This window comes from Salvelinus alpinus, chromosome 32 (assembly GCF_045679555.1).
Source record: "Salvelinus alpinus chromosome 32, SLU_Salpinus.1, whole genome shotgun sequence".
NCBI classification, from domain to species: domain Eukaryota; kingdom Metazoa; phylum Chordata; class Actinopteri; order Salmoniformes; family Salmonidae; genus Salvelinus; species Salvelinus alpinus.
In genome coordinates this window covers 24,440,374-24,464,300 of record NC_092117.1, presented here as the reverse complement: position 1 = coordinate 24,464,300, position 23,927 = coordinate 24,440,374, and the positions used below count along the sequence as shown (strand labels likewise).

Here is a 23,927-nt window from a genome sequence, read left to right as displayed (position 1 = left end):
GGGGAAAGACAGGGGGAGAGGGAAAGCAAGCGAGGGGGGGGGAGAGAGAGGTCGAGAGAGAAACGTGAGAGACCGAGAGCGAGAGAGACGGGGGGAGAGAGAGAGAGAAAAGAGAGTGAGAGAGAAGGGGGGGAGAAAACAGAGAAGAGAGAGAAAGAGAGAAGGGGGAGGAGAGAGAAAATAGAGAGAGAAGGGGGGAGAAAAGAGAGAGGAGAGAGAGAGAAAGAGAGAAGGGGGAGGAGAGAGAGAAAGAGAGAGAGGGGGGGAGAAAAGAGAGAGAGAAGGGGGGAGGAGAGAGAGAAGAGAGAGAAGAGGAGAGAAAGAGAGAGGGAGAAGAGAGAGAGAGAAGGGGAGAAGAGAGAGAAGGGTGGGAGAAGAGAGAGAAGGGTGGGAGAAGACAGAGAGAGAAGGGTGGGAGAAGACAGAGAGAGAAGGGGGGAGAAGAGAGAGAGAGAAGGGTGGGAGAAGAGAGAGAAGGGTGGGAGAAGAGAGAGAAGGGTGGGAGAAGAGAGAGAAGGGTGGGAGAAGAAGAGAGAGAAGGGGAGAAGAGAGAGAAGGGGAGAAGAGAGAGAAGGGGAGAAGAGAGAGAAGGGGAGAAGGGGAGAAGAGAGAGAAGGGGAGAAGAGAGAGAAGGGTGGGAGAAGAGAGAGAAGGGTGGGAGAAGACAGAGAGAGAAGGGAGGAGAGAGAGAAAGGTTTGAGAAGAGAGAAGGGAAGAAGAGAGAAGGGGAGAAGAGAGACAAGGGTGGGAGAAGAGAGAGAAGGGTGGGAGAAGAGAGAGAAGGGTGGGAGAAGACAGAGAGAGAAGGGAGGAGAAGAGAGAGAGAGAAGGGGAGAAGAGAGAAGGGTTTGAGAAGAGAGAAGGGTGGGAGAAGAGAGAGAGAGCGAGTAAGAGAAGGGGGGTGCAAGAGAAAAAAAAGAGACATTGTAAAACACATTCACATATGTACACATTTGAAAAACACCATTCCTCACAAACAAACCCATAACTGTCCCACACAAATATGTATTTCTGTTTTCTTTAAAGTTGCCTTGAGACACTGGAATTTTTACTTAGATGTTTACCCAGCAGAAAGGAATCCATGGACCTCTTTCCTTACTGGGCCAGGTCAGCTGGTTTGCTTGTGGGTGTGTGTGGGTTGGGGGCTGAGGATGGGGTTAATTACCAAATGATATACAAACATATTTCAACTGAAAATATACAAAGTAGGACCACAAAAACAACCTACAAATGACCTCACAACCAACTCCCCGTGACATGCAAATCTCTAACTGTAGAGCTGCCTTGCTTTGGTTCCACCGGCTCTTTATAATCCAGCAAATCCAGATAACATCTGGTTAACTGTGTAACATGCCAATAGATTCCTTTCTTCCCCATGTCTCTGACTAGACTGACTTCAGACCCCCTCAACCCAGCATGAGCAGCAAATAGAGCCCAACTACCAACATCAGGTTCTTCTGTTAATGGATTTGCTCTATTGTGACGCCCCAATAGACAGACTATGCAACCTAAATGCAATTTGTATGGCCTCCTGCTGTTTGTTTAGATGCGACAGCGACTCGGCTTACGAGCAGGTTGGGGCTTGCTGAGGCTGAGGGAGGCCAGTCCTGCAGGCTGCCGGTCGGTGAGGAATGAAGAATGCGCCACACAGAGCCTTGAAGAGGACTGTGCATTCCTCAAATGAGCTGAGATGCTTTCCAGTCTCCCTGGTCCAGATTAGTGATCTCTACTGGGTCTGCTATTGGCTGGAGGAATTATTATCACTGTTCTGTTCCACACTTCCTGTGACGTGCATGTTGAAATCAGAGGCTGGAGCAGCTAGCTTCGAGCGTGGAATAAAACTCACGTTCTGCTGCTGTTGCTACAGCTGCTTTTGGTGAGCACAGGGTACACGCACGCGGGCGCACACACACATTTCCAGTGTGTACCATGTGTGTCTAGAGCCCTTTAATCTCATCCCACAATAGATCATGTCATCAGACATTCAGTCTCGCCACAGCAGTAAAACAACTTTTCAACACCTTTCAGTGTTTCCCCCAGTTTCATTTAGGCCCTAATAAAGAGAGTAGATGACAGACTAGGCTCAACACAAAGCTGCTCATCCACTGTGAACCTGTGTGGGTGACAGCACTGAGCCTGTAGCAGCTCTGAGTCACTAACAACCGTGGTACCATGGTCTACCCACATTTTACAGTCTACCATTCACATTAGACAATGCGCCATACTGTCGTTCTACAGAACCTGACAGGATTGAGATGGCGACTGGGTCATATCGTCATCCATTTCTACACAATCTATTCCTGCATTCCTCTTAACACCAGGTTTCGTACTTAAGTTAAAAAATGTGAAAATTAAGCATATTTTCTAAAGATATTCTGCCGGAGCTATAGTCACATGGTCACTTTACTGTGCCCTCAGGAGGACCTTCCCTGGCAATCAGTAAAGACAGTAGAACACAGTGGATCTCTATGTATTGGGTTTAACAGAGAATGATCCCTTTCCCTCAAGTGTTGGTGCTTCACAGTGAACAATGACCAGAAATCTGAGAAAAATAAGTGGAATTCAATAGATTTTGTGCTCTGTAGGTCAAAGACACATAAAGAAGAACTATAATGCACTGTCATGGAATCATCTGATCTGGGCCAAATCCCCAGACATCTGAGTCGGTATCAGTCGGAGACAGCATCAGGACTGGCCTGGGTGACAGGAGCAGTATGTGATTATTTATGGCCATATCATCTCCACAGGAGACTACAGTATATGCACTCCTGCAGAGAAGCAGTCTGCAGCTTCTATGGCTGACACCATTTAGTCAACTGTTCCATTGTTCGGTCGATAGGCTGTTGGTCGACCGAGATTTAGTGGAGCGGTCACAAATATAAAAAAAGTTTTATGTCTGTTTGGCCCCTGTCTCAGTGGACTAATCCATTACGGAGGCTGCAGGGATGGCACAATCCAAGAAGAAGGGGAGTGTGGCTAAGATGCACAAGGTGCTTCGCTCTCCAGAATGTGCTCTCTCTGCCAATTTGTGCACATTCATTGTGTGAATTGTCTGTCCTTTGTTAGTGCTTATCAATTCCCCATTACATACATCAGTATTACATTTACTGTTAATCCCCATCATTTATAATCTACAATGTTTGTTTGGTTACAGTAATTTCTGTTAATGCATTCAATATATTATTATTACAGTCGTTTACTGTTTTCATTGTCGGAGTAGACACGTTGTTTGCAAGGCTTACAACCTATGCTACACTTGTGAGAAACAACTTTTGGTTTATTTCCTTCCATTTACGAGTTTTGTCAATTTATTCATTGTCTTTTGTTTGGAGCTCTCCTGTCTATGTTGAGTAAGGACGCGGACCTAATTACGCATAGAAGTAGGCCAAATGTATAACTGTGCCAATGTGGGGATGTCTGATAGTATTTTTGATTGTCTTAACTCACCACCACTAGGCTAATGAGCTGTGGAGCTTCTCAAAGTATTTTTTTTCTTCACCTCAAAAGTCTGTTATGAGAATGACAATAGTTCCTCCCTTTCAATAACCACCGAACTGTCATGCTCTGATTTGATGGAAACATCTGTGTCACTGCACGGGAAACTCTGAGGACCCAAAATAGTTTATACAATGTTGCAAGTTTGCTAGTGCGGGCTTCAGGCCGGACCCAGGTGATAGTTGATACAATGTTTCAAGTTCGTTGCAGACAGGTCATGCGTCGCAAATGTGATTCATATGATATTTATTTTATCAGGATATTTTATACCTGCAATGTTTTGATTTGTTGGCTTTTGTAGGGCTTTTTTTTTTTTTACCTATATACCAATAGAAGTAACTTTTAGATTTGAAGAATTTAGATAGAATTTAGATTAACCACACAACATTGATTTGGAGATAAGAAGACGTTATGCACGAAATTGTGCATATGAAAATCATAACTGCCACGCAGATCGAAAGAAGTTGTAAGATAAATTGTACATTTTCTACATGAAAAAGGTTTCCGACCCCTGGTGTAGCCTATTACCAGCAACTTCAGAATCTGCAAAGGTCAGCAGCACCAGGAGGAGCTAACAGCTTTCTTCTTCTGGTTATCTTGAGGTCTGGCTCCCTCTTGAGTCATTTGTCCTAATTATTTCATCAAATAGTGTGCTTAAAGCATCAGACAAGCTCAGTGCATTTTTTAGTCGGGTACAGCACTAGCAGCTTCACTGATATCTTCTCGAGTTATGATCATCGTAAAATGCCCGATACCTCAGAACCGGTTCGAATGCCAACAACATTACTGGGCAAACCATTTCAATCTTTTGATGGACTTGATGAAGAGAATCCACAGAGTCAGCAGCTTAGTTTGTGCATTCTTAAACACTTCCCCCTGAAACAAAGAAAGCGTATCGTAACAACCCCTCCCTTTCATAAACTGACCACTGGCCTTTGTCTCTGCCAAGGCTAATGGACTCTGAAGAGGAAGTTAATTATGACACTGCAAAAAGGTCTAGCACTATCACACCAAAACAGTAGCATAGAACCACTTGCGTCTTATTGAGAGGCTACAGGAAATGTTTTCTCCTCTAACAATACCCCTGACATGTAATGATTTTTAGCTCCGCAATTAGTGTCCTGCTTTTGCTGTTCTCTCCGGTCAGCGTTAGAGTGCTATATGAAGCGTTAGAGTGCTATATTGTCCCATGTACTCTCTGCTAGACAGTACATGGGACAACCACAGTACTTATAGGATACCTGTAGGAAGCTTACACAACCTGTGAGAACCAATGTTGTGTTTAGAGATCCCACAGACATTTTGCAGTCTACCACTACAAACTTACTCAGAAGGGCCAATGGGGTGCGTACAGAGCTGTTGAAAGGCCAACGGGGGTACTTACAGCTCCTGGCGCAGACGTCTGATCTTGGCCTTGGCGTCGGCCAGCTCCACAGACAGGTGCTGCCGGCTCTCTGTGCGGCGCATGCTGGGCGAGTCATTGGGCGACTGGGCACAGAACGGCTGGGGAGAGTACTGTCCACAGTCCCTCTCCTGGGTCAGCTCCACGATGGTCTGGAAGGACACAACACAACTCACAGACCTTGGCTATGATCATGTATCCTACACACACATCATATACACCGAGTGTACAACACAATAGGAACACCTGCTCTTTCCATGACATAGACTGACCAGGTGAATCCAGGTGAAAGCTATCATCCCTTATTGATGTCACTTGTTAAATCCACTTCAAATCAGTGTAGATGAAGGGGAGGAGACATGTTAAAGAAGGATTCTTAAGCCTTGAGACATACTGTAGATTGTGCCATTCAGAGGGTGAATGGGCAAGACAAAATATTTAAGTGCCTTTGAACGGGGTATAGGAGCCAGTGTGTTAAGAACTGCAACGCTGCTTGGTTTTTCACGCTCAACAGCTCCTGTGTGTATCAAGAATGGTCCACCACCCAAAGGACATCAAGCCAACTTGACACAACTGGGGGAAGCATTGGAGTCAACATGTGGAACGCTTTTGACACCTTGTAGAGCCCATGCCCCAGCGAATTGAGGCTGTTCTGAGGGCAAAAGGGGTGCATCTCAATATACATGTTTATATACCAAGTGTATACTTGAGACATGTATCACGCCTTCCTTACTTGAAATAATCAGCCCAAGTCATCTAACAAATTGCTTACAACCGTGTTAGATCATTGATCACAATGAGGGTCAAAGCAGTTGTCAGGCAGGGTATTGAAGATTGAGTATACTGAGGGTGTGGTTTGCAGACTATATAGTCTACCATATGTTGCGTCAGGCTGCCCTGCTTTTCTGTCTGCTCAGTCTGGTAGGTGTGAGCTTAGGGAAATGACTCCGATTAGGACGGGCCTCTGAGGGAAGAAGCAGCAGCACCTAGACACCGGGACCAGTCACTTAAATGGAAACCCCAAACATAATGAAAAGCCAAGTACTAATTGGCCTAATGCTGTTAAGGCTCAAAGGTGAATTGGGCTGGGTTTGAAGATAAGAGTGGGAAAAAACATTGGGTTTAAATGGTCTGTGAAAGAGAGAGGAAATCAAACAATATCTTCCCATCATCGTCATTTTAGTTCACCCCACGACCCTCCTCTCTCCTCCTCCGTTTATAACCCAGTGGCCATGCAAGGAAATGGGCTTTTAATGAAGAGCGTCTGGTTTCCAGAGGAGATCTGGAGATCATTATCACCCCACCCCCTCCCCTGTCCTCCCCCCTGGCCAATAGAATGCTGGGACTGCTGCTCTACCAGGCCATGGCAGTTGTATGGGTGGGCCATGCTTAATCAGATTGCTCTAGGTTCAACTCACACACATGCCATATAAATGCACAAACAGACACCATCCAGACTCTATATAGATTGTTAACAATTTTCCACCCTTCTTCATTAAGACAACCTTTTATGTACTCTCTTGTGGGGTGAGTTAAAAAGGCACCAATGTTTCAGACATGTACCTCCAGCTGGTCGTCTCTCTCGTCCACTAGGCGTTTGAGATGGAAGGCCATGTTCCTGGAGAAGGAGTCCAGGTCCTCTGGGGGCAGCTCGCCCCCATCCAGCCACTGCAGGTCCACAACATTCTCCTGGTTGTGGGTCACCTTCAAAACAACAGCATAGAGTCATCTCACTCTGCCAGCCAATACACAGAGACCCAGGTGTGTTGACAGCAATGGGCAGCCAACTACTTTAACTCAAACAGTTGTGACGGGCAGTAATGTAAATTTGGCTGATAAACTCACAGATCTGTCCTACAATAACTCAAGTGTCTTTAAGCATGAAACACAGAGAATCTCATTGCTGAAAGAATGCTGATAGGTACTTATCACAGTGGGAGGACGTTCCTTCTCTTGCTAGAACAAAAGCGGTAGCTGCTACGTGCCGACCTGGTAGCGATGACCCTAACGTTTCTACTTGTGGAATCGCAAACGCTCATCAGTGACCAACAACTTGACTTTGGGCCAATCAGAGAGCACGAACCCGTACGTGGGGTAGCCAATACATTTAAAAAAAGGAAAGAGGGCATTTTCTCTGTACATCCACGGATGAGCCAGTCACACTTCATATGCAATGTAGGCTATGGGATGGTAGTTAGCTAAGTGCACAGATGCAATGCACACAACACTAAATACTTCCTCCAAGCTAGCTAACCACTGAGTTGACATTATCATTAAAATCACAACGGATTAGCTAGCTTCCATGAAACAGCTGCCTGTGTTAGCTGCCAAGTTAGTGCAGTGTCCTTAGCTAGCTAGTTATGTTGTGCTACACTGGCGCTGGCAGTGTGGGATTATGGAGAGTGATTTGAAAATGTTTCTTCGTCATCTTGCTAGTTAGTTATCTAGCTGTGGCCATCTGGCTAGTATCAACAAGAGCTTTCTACAAAATTGCAACATTAGCGCAGTTAGCTTGGAATCTAGACCATAAGCAACACACACAGACATGCATTGCCAAACAACGCTAGCGCCACCTTCTGGTTAGGAGTATTTTAAGGCTGAATGTCTGACGACTTCCAAGGTCTTTGCTGTGTGAATACACAAGCGATTGACTGCCGATACTCTGTTCAGAGATGCTAAGTACTCTCGGCAGGCAAATGTTTGACAATCCTACCGGTGTGTCTGAGCTGTTACATAACAAACTGGCCCAAAACAGACACAAGAGGTCTCAGGGTTTATGTTTTAACTAGATGCCCTCACAAAAATGTGTTTTTTCTCATACCTCTTGGATGTGAGATGCTATGGCAGCTTTTGTGTCAAAGTCTAAGGTCTGGATCCTCTCGATGTACTCCTCTTTCTTCTCACACTGCAAACAAAAAGAGGCAGTTTGGGGTTAGGATGACAGTCTGGAGAATGAGTGGAACATTGTTGAGGTCTTCCTGAGGTCAGCTCCCGAAACACAGGAGAATGGCCTGAGTTCTGATTGGTTGGCTTTAAGGAAAGCGATGTCTGAAGGAATGTGTAGGTATTCTCTTAGTATATTATTTGGTAACCATGCGTTGTGAGCAGCTACTTTGTTCTTTCCTGTTGGTGAGAGTAAGGGAGATACTTTTGTCCGCTTCAAAAATGCAGACATTTTGCAAGAACTATTATTTTTATGTGCCTTTAACCTGTAATCAAATCATGATGGGGAAAAAAACATCGACTTCACACAGACAGATGAGACGGATACATATTTCCCTTTGAGGAGTCTTTGAGAAGTAGCCTGTTCAGAACCCCTGAACAGTGAGCTAAGTGTGAACAAGAACGACGGTGTGAGGTTAGCATCTCTCTTGCTAGGGCGCTGGTTATGTATGATGCATCGTCATCGTTACTCCAGCCAGGCTCAGGGCAGAGATAGAGACAAGGGTCGGTTCAGGGCAGACAGGGCCTCCCATGGAGAAGCCCCTCTGACCCCTCTCTGACCTGCTACCAGGACAGCCAGGACAGACCACCTGTCGCAGTGCCAACTGCTGAGGAAGAGGAAACGGGGAACTAAAGCTAGTCTGAGTGAGAATGTTACTCATATAAACTGTAGCTGTGTTAACACTTGTCTGAACAATAGTGTCGAGGGTTATAGATGTTCAGGAACTAGTGAGTAAGAGCTACTTATAACAGTAGTAGAAAGAGGGTTCATCCTACAGGAGTATGGTAATGGTAGACTACTGACAGATGATTAAGGTGGTGACGAGTGTAAGACTTACCTGGACGGCACAGCCAAGCAACAGCAACAAAAGCTTCCTCATCTCCTCCAGACCTTGCTCTGCAGACACAAAGAGATCGTCAATTAGCGTTTTACTACCATTGATAACCATTTACTAGCATTGATTTGATTACACTTTTTATATTCAACTGTAGCTGTTAAACCTCCCAGTGATTTGCCCCTAGTTTCAAATCCATTTCATAATCAAATCCCATGAACTTTCGCAAAAGGCTAAAAAGATAACTGCCCCCGATCTCACAGATAGGATGCGTACTACAGCTATGAGATGAGCCATTCAGGTAACCCTATTACACACATGTAAAACTGGTAATGCTTGCTGTCCCCAACCAAAAAGACTGTACTGTATTTTGCAGCAATCCAATCCGCTAGGCATCATATGAGGCCAAGCCACACATAGATGAAATGAGAAAACAGCTGTTAGGAAGCTCATCAAGGCTGAGGTAATAATCTGTAGGATTATACTGTAAAATAATGAGCCAGGTGGTTTCTTTCTCTCTCTGTGTGTTTGTGTGTGTTAAGCCAGCTCATCAGCCCCAGGGGTAGAGAGCAGAGCTGGGCCATAAACACAGATTACTAACAACAGGCTTAGACAACCAGGCATGTTTATTCAGAAAAAGGGCCACACAGCAATTATACCTACTGTAAATCTCCACCAGTAGATAAAACATCTTTATGGACAGCCATAATATCAATGGCAAGATTTTGTTGTAAGTGTATGGTATGGTGCATCCGTCTTCTCCATGTGGGTGCAGATGTTGGGTGTCTAGTGACAGCAGAGGTAGTGAGTTTAGAAGGTTATTGGGTGTAGCCTATACAATGGAATATACGCTTCCAAGAGGCGGTGATAAATGTACTGCTTATAGTGCCAAGTCCACTAATGATAAAAGCCATGATAAACATTACTCACTAGCAACACTTCAGCTGAGCTATATCTTATATAAAAAATATATTATTATTATATATCTTTAACGAATCAACAACTGATCGTGACACAACAGTTTCACCAATCCTAATGGCATCCTCTTTGAAGACAAGATTTCTCTCATTCCATGTAGATTTCTTACAGATGTACACACATGACATCTAGAGGATCACACGTAAATCTCAGCTAAACTAACAGGATGTTTTTGGCCCAGACTGGAGCACCATTAGTAATAAAAATAACTGTAACTGGCCTATATTTGCAACCTCCTCGGTCCAGAACAGGAACAGCCTCAGAATATCAATTGAGAGAAGTAGGTCTGTTATGAGAGCCGTGCAACTACAATCACAGAAAGAGGGAAAAGTCGACATGTAAACATGTGTGAACTTCCATTTTAAGTGTTAATGTCGCAGTGAGGAACTCAAATAATATTCTGATAGCTAGGATAAGGGTGGAACAGACGACGATTAGATGGTTTTAAGGCCCATGCTCACAATACGTTATCAAAGCTAATCAATATCTATAAGGGAAATAGAGAGTAGCCGTTCTGGATTTCTATTCGGAGTACAGAATGCCAGCAGTAACAAATGGCTTCTAAATGCTGTTTCCTCTAACTGAAAGCCTGTATAGTGATTTGGAAAGGCAAATCTTCTTGAGCACTAAAGATAAGGAGCAGGCAGGCACTGGATGAATAATTTAAAGAGGCTGACTGAACCAAGCATGTCTGAAGAGATAGCGAGAGAGAGTGAGAGTGAGCGAGCGAGCGAGCGAGCGATGGGGAGAGCGAGAAAGAGAAAGATGTGGCGAGAGAATGAGAGAGAAATAAAGATGAGAGAAGGGGCAAGAAGAGAAGAGGAGGTTTAAAGTAGATGATGTTCCCTTGAGCAGCCCTGGCTCAGCAGAGGGTTGGCTCCCCAGGCTTTGTTATCATAGTGCTGTATGTGCCTAGTGTGGTTCCTTCCCTCCTCCTTCCCTCCATCACTACACTCACTTGTTCCTGGCAGGAAACTCACAGGGGCGCACGGACAGTGACGAACCCTTCAGAGTTGCATTCCTTCCTGCCCAGCTATTGTTCACAGGAATCTGGTGATGGGGGTTCTTCCGGGGAGCAGGGACCCAAGGCCTCGGAGTGACACTGGACCACACATGTTTCCTCTGGTGGAAGACAGTACAAGTCTACTGCGGCCCTGGCCTCTCTGTCATTTCATATCATCATATTAGTCATTTTCATCACAATGACAATATCTATTTTGTCAATGCCAATTGGCCCAATCACTGTTATTCACTATATCTATAATGTGGGTCAGTATATCTACCAGTATAGTGTGGGTCAGTATATCTACAGTATAATATGGGTCAGTATATCTACAGTATAATGTGGGTCAGTATATCTACAATATAATGTGGGTCAGTATATCTACAGTATAATGTGGGTCAGTATATCTACAGTATAATGTGGGTCAGTATATCTACAGTATAATGTGGGTCAGTATATCTACAGTATAATGTGGGTCAGTATATCTACAGTATAATGTGGGTCAGTATATCTACAGTATAATGTGGGTCAGTATATCTACAGTATAATGTGGGTCAGTATATCTACAGTATAATGTGGGTCAGTATATCTACAGTATAATGTGGGTCAGTATATCTACAGTATAATGTGGGTCAGTATATCTATGTGGGTATATATATCTATACATGGTTCCTCTGATAAGAAATACTTTTGCTAAATTTCACTTTTCACCACTGAAACTGATTTCATATTCACCTATTTCCCCTACTCTCACCACTCCCTCGGTCTTCTAACCGTCTTCAGGCTTCTAAATGTGACTGTAGGTTTCCTGACTTTCCCACAACCCCACACAGTGTTGTTGGTGACCTTCAGTCTGGCCTGCCTCCACCTGCCATTGGAGAGCAGTTGTCTCCTTACAGTTGTTGTTCCTGAAAAGGGACACTTCTCTGGCATCTAAACGACCACACTAGAATGTTACAATGTCAGCAATACAAAGTAGGTACAAACTACTTTCTACAAGGCAGGAAACCGAGACTCATACCCTTTCTCTGAAATTAAGGCTTGATTGTTAAACCAAAGGAGAAGTAGGTTCACTATAAAGACAAACAATGCCTGACTGTAGTCTTCATTGAACAGGAGATTAGCCTACAGGGGCACATTGTGTTCTAGCTGGTCTAAGTGCTTCTCTTTTGAAGCAGGATCACACTGAATTGAAGGGATATTCAGTGTGGAAGACTGTGTCTGTGGCCAACAGACAGTCTGGGGTAGGGGGCACCCAAGGGGAGAGGGAACCAGATGAGAGAGTGGGGTTTTGTAGTGTTTAGTAACAGAGTGGGTTAATAATCAGAGTCCAGGGTGGATTCTGGATTCCCATATAATGGGCCCATCCCCCACAGAGCCTTAATGACTTCATAATAAAAGCCACATGGGCAATCACTTTCAGATGGCTCCAGCTACTATTGCTGCTGCACACCGCTAGGGTCAAAGGTCACAGGAAAAATACTGGAATGCTGCATGTTGTGGTTCAGGACCGAGTTGGTCTGATAATATTTTGCACATAGGAGTATCAAATGACATGGCTGTGTTGTCTGGGTCTTGACTCTAGAGAAAGATACTAGCTATTTTTCACAGTAGCTCATTCAAGATTCAACAAACCAGCATAATGTGATTGGGAGTCCCATAGGGCGGCGCACAACTAGCCCAGCGTCGTCCAGGTTAGGGTTTGGCCGGGGTAGGCAGTCACTGTAAATAAGAATTTGTTCTTAACTGACTTGCCTCTCATTCAACGTCAACAAAACAAAGCAGATGATCGTGGACTTCAGGAAACAGCAGAGGGAGCACCCCCCTATCCACATCGACGGGACAGCAGTGGAGAAGGTGGAAAGTTTGAAGTTCCTTTGCATACACCTCACGGACAAACTGAAATGGTCCACCCACACAGACAGTGTGGTGAAGAAGGCGCAACAACACGTCTTCAACATCAGGAGCCTGAAGAAATTTGGCTTGTCAATAGTGGTGTAATGGACCATAGTTGATCTGTACGTATCACCCCCCCACGGTTCGGCACGCACGTGGACCGCGCATCAATTGCAAAGTTTAACCATCATAGTGTGAAATACAGTTTTACTACTGCTGTTACTTTTTAAAGTAATAATTCCCTAAATCTCGATGCAGAGTTGCAGTGAAAAGATAAAGACAAGACAGATGCGTGCTGTGTTTTACTCTGAAGGTTGATTTGCTAATTTTTTAAAAGCAGTTGTGTGTACTATTCACGTGAACGGGGCATGTTGAATCCCAACGAATCAATCCTGGATGCTCGTGTTGCAAAAAGCAATGAAGAAAAAAGAGAGGTGACAGCCATGGCTGGCAGAGGAGCTGAAGAACTGGAAAAGCCTCCCGCTTCATTTAACTTCTTATGGCTGCAGGGGCAGTATTGAGTAGCTTGGATGAAAGGTGCACAGAGGTGCCCAGAGTAAACGGCCTGCTCCTCAGTCATAGTTGCTAATATATGCATATTATTATTAGTATTGGATAGAAAACACTCTGAAGTTTCTAAAACTGTTTGAATTATGTCTGTGAGTATAACAGAACTCATATGGCAGGCAAAAACCTGAGAAGAAATCCAACCAGGAAGTGAGAAATCTGAGGTTGGTTGATTTTCAACTCATCGCCTATTGAAAACACTGTAGGATATGGATCTGTTTGCACTTCCTACGGCTTCCACTAGATGTCAACTGTCTGTAGAATGTTGAATGAAGCTTCTACTGTGATGTTGAGCCGGATGGGAGCTGTTTGAGTCAGTGGTCTGGCAGAGAGCCAGGTCCTGGTCACCCGCATTCCACATGATATCGACTTACGTTCCATTACTTCTATAGACACAAAGGAATTCTCCGGTTGGAACGTTATTGAATATTTATGATAACAACATCCTAAAGATTGATTCTATACTTAGTTTGACAAGTTTCTTCGACCTGTAATAACTTTTTGAAGTTTTCGTCCAACATTCGCCTGGACCTGCACGAGCGTTTGGATATGTGTACTAACGCGCTAACAAAAGTAGCTACTTGGACATAAATGATGGACATTACCGAACAAAACAAACATTTCGTGTGGAAGTGGGAGTCCTGGGAGTGCATTCCGACGAAGATCAGCAAAGGTAAGTGAAGATTTATAATGCTTTTTATGAGTTTTGTTGACTGCACAATTTGGCGGGTAACTGTATGGCTTACTTTTGTGGCTGAACGCTGTTCTCAGATTATTGAATATTGTACTTTTGCTGTAAAGATTTTTGAAATCTGACACAGCGGTTGCATTAAGAACAAGTGTATCTTTAATTCTATGTAAAACATGTATCTTTCATCAAAGTTTTAGATGAGTATTTATGTTATTTGACATGGCTCTCTGCAATTTCTACAGATATTTTGGAGGCATTTCTGAACATGGCGCCAATGTAAACTGAGGTTTTTGGATATAAATATGAACTTAATCGAACAAAACATATATGTATTGTGTAACATGAAGTCCTATGAGTGTCATCTGATGAAGATCATCATAGGTTAGTGATTAATTTTATCTCTATTTCTGCTCTTTGTGACTCCTGTCTTTGGCTGGAAAAATAGCTGTTTTTTTGTGATTTTGCAGTGACCTAACATAATCGTTTGTGGTGCTTTCGCTGTAAAGCCTATTTGAAATCGGACACTTTGGTGGGATTAACAGCAAGATTACCTTTAAAATGGTATAAGATACATGTATGTTTGAGGAATTTTAATTATGAGATTTCTGTTGTTTGAATTTGGTGCCCTGCACTTTCACTGGCTGTTGTCATATCATCCCGTTAACGGGATTGCAGCCATAAGAAGTTTGAATCTCATGTATGGGAGCATTTAGGCTTCCCTGTCAAATATGATGATGTAAGAAGGGTGGTGGACAACACCATTACGGTGTGTAGGCATTGTGCCACAACAAAGCCGTATGATCATGGAAATACATGGAACGTGGCCACACATTTAAAGCGTCATCACCCTGGTGAGTCAGTGACGGGAGCCAACTCAGCCAAGAGACAACAACTTCTCACCGCGACATTTAAGCCCTTTGCTGCAGAATCAGACCGGGCTGAAGCCATCACCAAATCTATTGGTTATGTTTATCACTGCAGACATGAGGCCGTACTCTGTTGTGGAAAACAAAGGGTTTCAAGATATGGTGAAAGTGCTTGAGCCACGCAACGAAATCCTCTCGCGCCCCACTTCAGTATGGAGATCATGCCAGATCTTTATAAACAGTAAAATATCACAATTGTCGACGAATTATCCAAGTCACCCTCTGTTGCCCTCACCACATACAGGTGGTCCTTCAGGGCAATGGAAAGCTACGTGACTGTGACTGCTCACTACACAACAGAGGAGTGGACCTCCAGGGTAACAGAAAGCTACGAGACTGTGACTGCTCACTACACCACAGAGGAGCGGACCTCCAGGGTAACAGAAAGCTACGTGACTGTGACTGCTCACTACACCACAGAGGAGTGGACCTCCAGGGTAACAGAAAGCTACGTGACTGTGACTGCTCACTACACCACAGAGGAGTGGACCTCCAGGGTAACAGAAAGCTACGTGACTGTGACTGCTCACTACACCACAGAGGAGTGGACCTCCAGGGTAACAGAAAGCTACGTGACTGTGACTGCTCACTACACCACAGAGGAGTGGACCTCCAGGGTAACAGAAAGCTACGAGACTGTGACTGCTCACTACACCACAGAGGAGTGGACCTCCAGGGTAACAGAAAGCTACGTGACTGTGACTTCTCACTACACCACAGAGGAGTGGACCTCCAGGGTAACAGAAAGCTACGAGACTGTGACTGCTCACTACACCACAGGGGAGTGGACCTCCAGGGTAACAGAAAGCTACGTGACTGTGACTGCTCACTACACCACAGAGGAGCGGACCTCCAGGGTAACAGAAAACTACGTGACTGTGACTGCTCACTACACCACAGAGGAGTGGACCTCCAGGGTAACAGAAAGCTACGTGACTGTGACTGCTCACTACACAACAGAGGAGTGGACCTCCAGGGTAACAGAAAGCTACGAGACTGTGACTGCTCACTACACCACAGAGGAGTGTACCTCTAGGGTAACAGAAGGCTACGTGGCTGTGACTGCTCACTACACCACAGACGGGTGGTCCTCTAGGGTAACAGAAAGCTACGTGACTGTGACTGCTCACTACACCACAGAGGAGTGGACCTCCAGGGTAACAGAAAGCTACGAGACTGTGACTGCTCACTACACCACAGGGGAGTGGACCTCCAGGGTAACAGAAAGCTACGTGACTGTGACTGCTCACTACACCACAGAGGAGCGGACCTCCAGGGTAACAGAAAACTACGTGACTGTGACTGCTCACTACACCACAGAGGAGTGGACCTCCAGGGTAACAGAAAGCTACGTGACTGTGACTGCTCACTACACAACAGAGGAGTGGACCTCCAGGGTAACAGAAAGCTACGAGACTGTGACTGCTCACTACACCACAGAGGAGTGTACCTCTAGGGTAACAGAAGGCTACGTGGCTGTGACTGCTCACTACACCACAGACGGGTGGTCCTCTAGGGTAACAGAAAGCTACGTGACTGTGACTGCTCACTACACCACAGAGGAGTGGACCTCCAGGGTAACAGAAAGTTACGTGACTGACTGCTCACTACACCACAGAGGAGCGGACCTCCAGGGTAACAGAAAGCTACGTGACTGTGACTGCTCACTACACCACAGAGGAGTGGACCTCCAGGGTAACAGAAAGCTACGTGACTGTGACTTCTCACTACACCACAGAGGAGTGGACCTCCAGGGTAACAGAAAGCTACGTGACTGTGACTGCTCACTACACCACAGAGGAGTGGACCTCCAGGGTAACAGAAAGCTACGTGACTGTGACTGCTCACTACACCACAGAGGAGTGGACCTCCAGGGTAACAGAAAGCTACGAGACTGTGACTGCTCACTACACCACAGAGGAGTGGACCTCTAGGGTAACAGAAGGCTACGTGGCTGTGACTGCTCACTACACCACAGACGGGTGGTCCTCTAGGGTAACAGAAAGCTACGTGACTGTGACTGCTCACTACACCACAGAGGAGTGGACCTCCAGGGCAACAGAAAGCTACGTGACTGTGACTGCTCACTACACCACAGAGTGGGAGATGTGAAGTCCGGTGCTACAGACACGCCCCCTCTATGAGAGTCACACAGGCACAAATCCGGTGCAGGTACTGCTAGGAGCAGTAGCAGAGTGGAAGCTAGAGGCCCAATAGCAATATCCCAACCACCACAGATAATGCCAAGAACCAAGTAAATGCAGTGATAGAAGCTGGACTGGGGCCACAGATAGCTTGCTTTGCACATGTGATCAATTTAGCATCCCAAAGGGGAATCTCAGTGAACCAGATGGACCGCCGGCTTGGGAGGATCAGGAAGGTGGTTTCCTTTTTCCACCGAAGCACAACAGCCGCTCATGTGCTTAAGACCAAGCAGGAAATGTTACAGCTACCGACCCACAAGCTCATACACCATGTCACAACAAGATGGAACACCACTTATGACATGTTGGAGCGCTATCTTGAGCAGCAGACAGCTGTATAACTCTGCACTGACAGACAAGACCCTGAAAAAACATAAAGACATCGTCACCTTGTCTGATGATGACGTGAAAGTGGCAGGAGGTCCTCCTGGTGCTCAAACCTCTCAAACCGGTTACAACCCTATTGAGCACTGAACCTGCACCGTCTGTGTCCATAATCCTACCTCTGAAAACAAGGATTCTACAATCAAAGGCCCCAAGTGAGGAAGACAGCACCATCACTAGAGATGTCAAGGCTGCCATTAGAGAGGACCTGAACCCCAGATACCCCCCTAATGTACAGGACTACCTTTATAAATCTACTGAACTGGATCCAAGGTTCAAATCCCTGTCTGTTCAAATCCCTGTCTGTTCATGTCCCTGTCTGTTCAAGTACCTGTCTGTTCAAGTCCCTGTCTCACCTATACCCTGTCTCACCTAGACCCTGCCATACACCGAATGACATACAGTGATCTCACCACTGAGATTGTGGCCACTGAAGAGGTAAAAAAATAAATAAGAGTGAATTACTTATATAATAATATACTGCAGTCTAATCTTAGTCTATGCTATTGCTATTAGAATCATCCATTTTTTATTTGGAATAATGGCTTTTATTAAATGTTATTGCCACAATTATAGTTCTATGAAAAATGAAAATAAATAATTTGTTAAATAGATCAAGTCATTTTTTCTGCAGGGTCAAGCCACAGAGCCGACAGGAGCAAACTCAGAGGCATCTCCTCCAAAAAATAATTTGGCCATGAAGAAGTTTTTCGGGGAGACCTTTGCGAGCAATGACACAGGCAAGACGTTTGCCAACACCATCAAAGAGGAGGTGGCATCCTACAAGGCAGCAAGCGGCATTCCAGTGGACGGTGATCCACTGGTGGAAAAACAATGTGTGTAAATACCCTCACATTGCCACGATGGCAAGATGCTACCTGGCTGTGCCTGGCACTTCATTTCCTAGCGAGAGGATGTTCTCCACGGCAGGGGACATAGTGACTGCAAAGAGGTCTACCCTCTCCCCAGACAATGTAGACATCCTCATCTTTTAGAAAAGTAATGTGAAGTTATAAGCTCAGGTCCGTTTTTCCTTTCTTTCTGATGACGTGGACACGGGCTATTTTTTCATTCACTATTGTTCAAAGGAAGAAGGTATCATGCCTCATATTGCACTTTAATTTAACAATTGAGTATTGAATATTTTATTTTAAGATGTTATTTAAACATTGAAAAGTTCCTTGCTTTAAGTGTTCTTTAAGTAATAAATGGAAAGCAAAGTTAAATTTGTCTCCCCTTTTTTTTGCTCATCTGAAAAAATGATCTGATCCGTGACTCAAAACCGCGATCCGATAGGAGAGTTGGTGTGCTCCGTTGCACCACTACTTGTCTCCTAAAACCTTCAAACTTTTACAGATTGAGAGCATCCTGTCGGGCTGCATCATCGCCTGGTACGCCAACTGCACCGCCCACAACAGTAAGGCTCTCCAGAGGGTAGTGAGGTCTGCACAACGCATCACCGGGGGCAAACTACCTGCCCTCCAGGACACCTACACCACCCGATGTCACAGGAAGGCCATAAAGATCATCAAGGTCAACAACCACCCGAGCCACTGCCTGTTCACCCCGCTATCATCCAGAAGGCGAGGTCGGTACAGGTGCATCAAATCTGGGAACGTGAGACTGAAAAACAGCTTCTATTTCAAGGCCATCAGAACTGTTAAACAGCCGTCACTAACACAGAGAGGCTACTGCTTACATACAGACTCAAAATCACTGGCCACTTTAATAAATGGAACACTAGTCACTTTAAATAATGCCACTTTAATAATGTTTACATATCTTGCATTACTCATCTCATATGTAAATAATGTATTTTATACCATCTATTGCATCTTGCCTATGCCACTCTGTCATTGCTCATCCATATATTTTTACATGTATATATTCTTATTCCATTCCTTCACTTAGATTTGTGTGTATTAGGTAGTTGTTGTGGAATTGCTAGATTACATGTTAGATATTGCTGCACTGTCAGAACTAGAAGCATTTCGCTACACTCACAATAACATCTGCTAACCATGTGTATGTGACCAATAAAATTTGATTTGAAATAAAACAAATAATGTGTTTCCTAAATCCAAATATTTTGACACAATACAATCATCAATGGCTGGTTTTATCTTGGTTTCACATGACTATCCAATAACCCAATATCTTACCATGAAGAGAACAGAGAAATTCTAGCTGGTGGAAAGGACATCTACACACAAGGACGATGAAAACTGATTTCTAGATGAAGCAACAGACCTACGTGATGTTCAGTGCATAATAATGAAGTTCTAAAGGGTTCACATTATGTAGGAGTCTACACTGTAGGAGTCTACACTGTAGGAGTCTACACTGTAGGAGTCTACACTGTATTCTAATACAGGACAGTAACATCCTCAGTGAGAAGATGGAAGGTTTCCCCACTGAACTCCCAGTGTAACAGTGTGTATTGTTGGCAGGTCAGTCAGATGAAGACGTACCACTGAGAGGGCTCCTGCCCAGCACCAGCACGTTGGGGAGGGGCATCATCACCAGCTGCTGGAGGGTCTCCTGGAGGAACACATCAAAAATACTTATTATTACAGTATGAGTTGTTATTACAGTTTGAGTTGGGTTAAATGCGGAAGACACATTTCAGTTGAATACATTCAGTTGTACAACTGACTAGGTATCCCCCTTTCCCTTTACGTTATTACAGTATTAGTTACTACAGTATGAGTTGTTATTACAGTATTAGTTACTACAGTATGAGTTGTTATTACAGTATTAGTTACTACAGTATGAGTTGTTACAGTAAGAGTTTTTATTAAAGTAAGAGTTGTTACAGTAAGAGTTGTTACAGTAAGAGTTTTTATTAAAGTAAGAGTTGTTACAGTAAGAGTTGTTTACAGTAAGAGTTGTTACAGTATGAGTTGTTACAGTAAGAGTTGTTACAGTAAGAGTTGTTACAGTATGAGTTGTTACAGTAAGAGTTGTTACAGTAAGAGTTTTTATTAAAGTAAGAGTTGTTACAGTAAGAGTTGTTACAGTAAGAGTTGTTACAGTAAGAGTTTTTATTAAAGTAAGAGTTGTTACAGTAAGTTTTTATTAAAGTAAGAGTTGTTACAGTAAGAGTTTTTATTAAAGTAAGAGTTGTTACAGTAAGAGTTGTTACAGTAAGAGTTGTTACAGTAAGAGTTGTTACAGTAAGAGTTGTTACAGTAAGAGTTGTTACAGTAAGAGTTTTTATTAAAGTAAGAGTTGTTACAGTAAGAGTTTTTATTAAAGTAAGAGTTGTTACAGTAAGAGTTTTTATTAAAGTAAGAGTTGTTACAGTAAGAGTTGTTACAGTAAGAGTTGTTACAGTAAGAGTTTTTATTAAAGTAAGAGTTGTTACAGTAAGAGTTTTTATTAAAGTAAGAGTTGTTACAGTAAGAGTTTTTATTAAAGTAAGAGTTGTTACAGTAAGAGTTGTTACAGTAAGAGTTGTTACAGTAAGAGTTTTTATTAAAGTAAGAGTTGTTACAGTAAGAGTTTTTATTAAAGTAAGAGTTGTTACAGTAAGAGTTTTTATTAAAGTAAGAGTTGTTACAGTAAGAGTTTTTATTAAAGTAAGAGTTGTTACAGTAAGAGTTTTTATTAAAGTAAGAGTTGTTACAGTAAGAGTTTTTATTAAAGTAAGAGTTGTTACAGTAAGAGTTGTTGTTACAGTAAGAGTTGTTACAGTAAGAGTTGTTGTTACAGTATGAGTTTTTATTAAAGAGTTGTTACAGTAAGAGTTTTTATTAAAGTAAGAGTTGTTACAGTAAGAGTTTTTATTAAAGTAAGAGTTGTTACAGTAAGAGTTGTTGTTACAGTATGAGTTTTTATTAAAGAGTTGTTACAGTAAGAGTTTTTATTAAAGTAAGAGTTGTTACAGTAAGAGTTGTTACAGTAAGAGTTGTTACAGTAAGAGTTGTTACAGTAAGAGTTGTTACAGTAAGAGTTGTTACAGTATGAGTTGTTACAGTAAGAGTTGTTACAGTAAGAGTTGTTACAGTAAGAGTTGTTACAGTAAGAGTTGTTACAGTAAGAGTTGTTACAGTAAGAGTTGTTACAGTAAGAGTTGTTACAGTAAGAGTTGTTACAGTAAGAGTTGTTGCAATGTGACTTGTTATTACAGTATTAGTTATTACTACAGATGTTGACAGGATGTTATACATATTGTTTTCACTGACCATCAGAATGAGTAGTGATTGCATGAGAAGACGGAGACACCATCTTTAAAAGGATCACTGCAGAACCATGCATGAATACTTTTCCCCTCCTTCCACAATGCGATAGCTAAGCCAGAGAGTTTCAGGGAAGCCGTTTACTCTGAAGCGACGGTACAGACAGAGGGATGCCCAGTGGGGATGTTATATAAAGAGTATCAATTTGTAAACCAATAGACAAAGCAAGGGTCTCATGTGGCATCGTTTGATGATGTCACCCGTCCTGTGTGCGCTTGGCTGTCATGTGACAACAGTGACCATGGTCTTTGTGTAAGTTGTAAGTCTCAAATCCCCCTTTCACTACAAGGTTTTCATATGTCCATCATAAAAACAGGATGCCCATCAAAACGCACACTTTAAAGCTCACACACAAGAAGGCACATACAGAAACCAGGCACACACCACCATACCATCAGCAGAAACCTTGTCATCAGCTGACTAGTAAAGCTGCTTATCCCCTGTTCCTCCTAGTTCAGTACACCACCATGCTGCTGCTGGTACGCTGACAGACAGGCAGTCATGCTGACTGATTGATTCTCCAAGGTCTTCATCTATTATGTCAAAAGCCAAGTACTCACTAAACGAGGGAGAACTGTCATTAAACAGCTTTAAATATTGATTCAGTAATTTAGAAGTCTGTTGGACTGGTATGAGACTAGTGGGCAGTGCTGGTTTGACCCACTGCTCTAGGGCCTGTCTCTAATCTCTAACAGACTGCCGGACTGACTGGCTGTTTGGAACAGAACCAAGGCCTTTGATAATGACCGTGCTTACTGTGTATGGATAGCAATTTAAGCCCGTGTTGGGCCTTGGGCCAAAGAACTCCAACCCAAAGTAACCATTAAATTATATGTGGGGCGGTGGCCTGACATCTGTCCAGCTCACATTACATCCGGAGAGCTTGGGTTGGTGCATCTGTGTCTAACGATTAAACTAACCCCGAGATACTGGACTAGGGCCTATATCAGAGAAAAAGCTCGAAATATGTTCAATGTTGAAATATTTCTCCAACTACCTGTCATAACATTTAGAAACATACATCTAGTGAATCTTAATTTGAGTCCTCTCCTGAGATCTCTGTGGTCAAATTGAAAGAGTCGTTTTTCAAGTATAAAGGACATGAGGGCTATTATCTTCAATATTTAATGTACACTGAGGCAAACTCCACATAGACATTTTAAACAGGGTTACATGGGGCCTTCTCTATGATGCAATGAAAAAGAAGCGTATTATTATTTAACATGAGATTTTGGAAAACCACATATTGATGTCATTACCTCATGGTGAAGGATAATAAACCCTTTCAGTTTGGGCTTTTTATTGCCAGAAGGTACACCATGTTTTTGTAACACATTGCTACCACTGGTGTCAAGGCAACAGAGGGGAAATAATTATGTCTACTGGTTAATAAGCTTGTCTCTGTTCAGAGAGATGTACGGTTGTAGACCTTCATATGACGTGTATGACATGACAGGAGGAAAAACAGACACGCGTGGACAAAAAACGGATGATGCCTGTCACACTAGCCCAGGGACAGGATGTCAGAATGTTCTCAAGGTCATTTGTTTCCTGGGGTTACACAAAGAGAATTTGACATGGTTGCCATGGTTTTATGTGTCAGTCAGGATAAGAGCGTCAGTGTGGACTAGCTGCTGCTCTGCTGTGCTGGTGAAAGGTGGGAGGAGGATTATATGGCTAACCCCACAGGAAGGGAGTACCTTCACATTTGTCCATGCTTCCAGAATAGAATAGATTGAGTAGAATAGCATGTGATTTCTCATCATTAAATGCTATCCCACCTAAATGCATTTTAAAGTGAGAAGCACAGAACACCCATGTGGCCTAAGGTGCTGACTGCTGAGTCAGACCCCAAGGCAGCAACTGTGGCCTTGGGTAGTTAGGAACCCACAGAGATACAAATACAAACACTCTTATTTCTCGACTACACACAACACCTGTCCCTTTTCTAGCTGCTGCCTCCCCCTCACTGACACACACACACACACACACACACACACACACACACACACACACACACACACACACACACACACACACACACACACACACACACACACACACCCCTGTCTCTCTCGGGAGGCACGTTTGCAGTACGAGCACATAGCACAGTCAGGCACTGCGTCAAAAGCCTGAGTAATCTTTACCCAGTCTACCCACAGCACATGCTCTCAATGTCACCCTCTCTCTATTTGGGTTAAGAATCTCCTATTTCATGGAGGGAAAACACAGGGAATGGAAAGCCTCAGATTCAAGATATAGGATATCAAGCGTATTCCTGTTTGATGGATCATGAAAATGTGAATTTCATGCACATCTCACAATCTTTAAATCTCCTGTCTGCTTGAAGTGGGGGGTTGA

The 23,927-nt window shown here is 43.6% G+C and overlaps 1 protein-coding gene across 6 annotated transcripts in view; it reads right to left on the bottom strand.

Annotated features, from left to right (window-relative positions):
* LOC139562195 (girdin-like) overlaps positions 1–23,927 on the bottom strand; it is a 96,727-nt gene that overhangs the window by 29,526 nt on the left and 43,274 nt on the right. For all 6 annotated transcript variants that reach the window (XM_071379631.1, XM_071379633.1, XM_071379632.1 and 3 more), the window contains exons 4-8: positions 19,797–19,866; positions 8,680–8,738; positions 7,719–7,802; positions 6,461–6,601; positions 4,880–5,049 (exon numbers count right to left, since the gene is read on the bottom strand). In XM_071379631.1, coding sequence (XP_071235732.1) covers positions 4,880–5,049; positions 6,461–6,601; positions 7,719–7,802; positions 8,680–8,738; positions 19,797–19,866 — 524 coding nt within the window. The remainder of the gene's footprint in view (positions 1–4,879; positions 5,050–6,460; positions 6,602–7,718; positions 7,803–8,679; positions 8,739–19,796; positions 19,867–23,927) is intronic.